At 33.9% G+C, this 2944-nt stretch overlaps 1 protein-coding gene across 1 annotated transcript; it reads left to right on the top strand.

Moving 5' to 3' along the window:
* Window positions 1-488: 488 nt before the first annotated feature.
* On the top strand, window positions 489-2176 carry LOC132642565 (mavicyanin-like). The gene is made up of 2 exons (XM_060359688.1): window positions 489-772; window positions 1707-2176. Exons 1-2 carry the CDS (start codon window positions 601-603, stop codon window positions 2051-2053), a joined length of 519 nt encoding a protein of 172 aa, XP_060215671.1. The 5' UTR covers window positions 489-600; the 3' UTR covers window positions 2054-2176.
* The last annotated feature ends 768 nt before the right edge of the window (window positions 2177-2944 follow it).

Raw genomic sequence — 2944 nt, 5'->3', positions numbered from 1 at the left:
CTATGTCCAAAATATTTTGCTTCTAACATTTGGTCTTTTGTCCCATGCGTAAACCAAAAATAAATTGCATGTTTTGTGCCTCAATTATTCCTGCGCCACAAGAAGAGAGCTTCTTTTTTATTTTCAGTCTCTAAAAATTACACAAGCAATCGGGTTAAAACTAATCTATGAAAGGATTGAATTGCTTTTAACGCATGTTGTTATTTTCAAAATTAAAGGATATCTATTTTAGTAGAAAGATAGGATTACCATATATGCAAAATCTTTTCCTTCAAAAAGGAAAGAAACCGAAAAAAGAAGCAAAAAGACATCTTTATTACACCGAGAATACTGGAATGTTTTGGACCAAAAAAGGCAAAACTGTTACGTTGTTTCCATTTATAGTTGGTACTCACTCTATATTCTGTTTTAATATTTTACCTTTTTCTTTTCCTTTGATTAGAGTTTAGATATATATGAATGTGAATTTACCATGAAGAAAGGGACATATAACAAATTGTTCTTGGCTTCTTTCTTCTACTCCTATTAATACTAAAATAGTACCCACATTTATTCTCTGTAATAATTATTGTTTTCACATGTGTGAAGATTGATTTGAAAATGGCTGAGAAAGCGTTCATAGTTTCTTTCTTGTTAATGATGTTCATGCTTTTTGGCTTAACAATGGCAAAAACATACGTGGTTGGTGATTCTGCTGGTTGGACAAGCATAAAGCAAGTTGATTACAAGAGATGGTCAGTGTCTAACCATTTTGAAATTGGCGATGTTCTTCGTAAGGCATTTATTCTCTTACGTTTTCATTTTTCTATCTAAGTCTTGGTGGACAAAATTATATGATACGCGCAAACTAGCCTATAATAATAATAATTATGTATCTCGTTTCAAGGGACTAGTTATATATTGCTTACAGTGGATATGCCTAGGTATAATTGAATTATTTATTCTAAATATATGTATTTATTTATGTATTAATTGTTAGTATAAAGAGTTAATGGGTGTATTGTAATGCACACTTACAAAATGGATCCGCATTTGCTAGAATATTCCGTGTTTAAAATGAGGAGCATATGTATAATTGTTATAGTAGTGGAGGAGATGTTCCTTAGAAATTCTAGAAAACGGGAAACCAATGGCATTAAGAAGAAAGTATAGAATATTACTCTAAAAGTTAGTAGTTCATTTGACGAGAATATTGTTTTAGGGGGATAATATTGCCTTCAAGCAAAAAAAAAAAAAAAAAAAAAAACTCCACTAGGAGTTACTCTACCATCGATAAAATTTCAAGGTGAAATACAGAACTGAACCTTAGTATAATTATAACACTATCAAGATTTCTTCAATTTCAGCATCTATCTCAAAGTTGTGTTTTTTCTATTATATGTGAGTTTGTGGAGAAAGAGAGTCCTCAATGAAAACATTTATCAGTTTCAGTTCCAAACAGGAGCGTTGACTTATGAAATCTTTTGGTGTACAATGGCTTCAGGCCTGTTTTTAAGTAATACTAATATCCTAATAAACTTCAATTGTTGTTTTCCTGTTTTAGTCCAAGGTTTGAAATTCGTTGAAGTCTTCCCTTTAAATTTGAGACGAAACCAATATGTAAATAATCTAGTTTGTTCATAGCACTTAGCTTGAAACTTGAACCGAATCTTGTTTTTCAAACCACAAATTTGACTAATACTAATAGTGATTATTTGTGTATGCAGTGTTTGAATTCAATCCAAACAAGGATAATGTAGTCCTGGTGACAAAAGAAGATTTCGAAGCGTGCAATGGCTACCCATTTGGTACCCCAAGCCTTGGCAAGGAAAGGTTCCCTCTTTATTCTGAAGGCCAATTGTATTTTATTTGCAGCGTTCCAGGCCATTGTAAGGCTGGTCAAAAGCTCGAAATCACCGTTCATTCTGCTGCATCTCCGGCTACAGCTCCGACGCCATCTACGACAAACAAGTTGAGCCCCTCAGATTCAGCCTCTAATGGATCAATTTTGCTCTCCCCAAGCTTTTGCTTCTCATTCATGCTACTCGCATTTTCACTCTATTTAGTTGCTTGATATAAGGGGTATACTACTAGCTAATAAATGAGTTATTATCTCCCTACTTCACAATTGGTAGACATATCATGAATTTATTGTGACATTATAATTATTTTAAAGAGTTTCATTATTACGTATCTATTAATGTAGTCTTATCATTAAAGAGAATGAGAATGAAAGCAAACTAGAATAATTTTATTAATGATAACATTCACTTAAATACAAGTAAATGCAACTACCTTGACTAGATTTAAGGAACTACTCTAACAACTTAATCTAATCTTATAGATAAGATTAGATAGATTATTCAAACTAATTCAAATATTTAAACTAAATCTACTTCTAACAAACTGATAACATTTGATAACTAATTCTATTCTTAACAAACTAATAATCTTGAGTTTATCTTAATACACCCCCTCAAGTTAGGTGTGGTGCAACTACACCCAACTTGGATAAACACCGAAGAAAAGCAGGCTTGGGTAGCGGCTTGGTGAGAGTGTCTGCAACTTGGTCCGCAGAAGGGAGGTATTTGACAACCACTCTGCCTGATTGCACACTATTGCGAAGATAATGGAAGTCCACCGCAATGTGTTTCATCTTACTGTGGAAAACTGGATTCTTGCTAAGATATGACACACTAATGTTATCACAAAAAATACTTGGCGTTTGTGAGACTGTGTATCGTAGTTCATTCAACAAGTTTTGGACCCATGTAATCTCAGCGAGCGCATTAGCCACTGATTTGTATTCTGCTTCAGTAGAAGACCGAGCTACTGATTGTTGCTTCTTAGAGGACCAGCTGATCGGGTTTGGTCCCAAGAAGAGTATATAACCTGATGTAGAGATTCTGTCACTTGGATCGCCCGCCCAGTCAGCATCGGCATACATATACAAATTCTTATCCGA

The sequence above is a fragment of the Lycium barbarum genome, chromosome 5, assembly GCF_019175385.1.
Source record: "Lycium barbarum isolate Lr01 chromosome 5, ASM1917538v2, whole genome shotgun sequence".
Taxonomy (NCBI): Eukaryota; Viridiplantae; Streptophyta; class Magnoliopsida; order Solanales; family Solanaceae; genus Lycium; species Lycium barbarum.
Note: the sequence above shows the minus strand (reverse complement) of the source record. Positions and strands in the feature narration are given on the sequence as shown.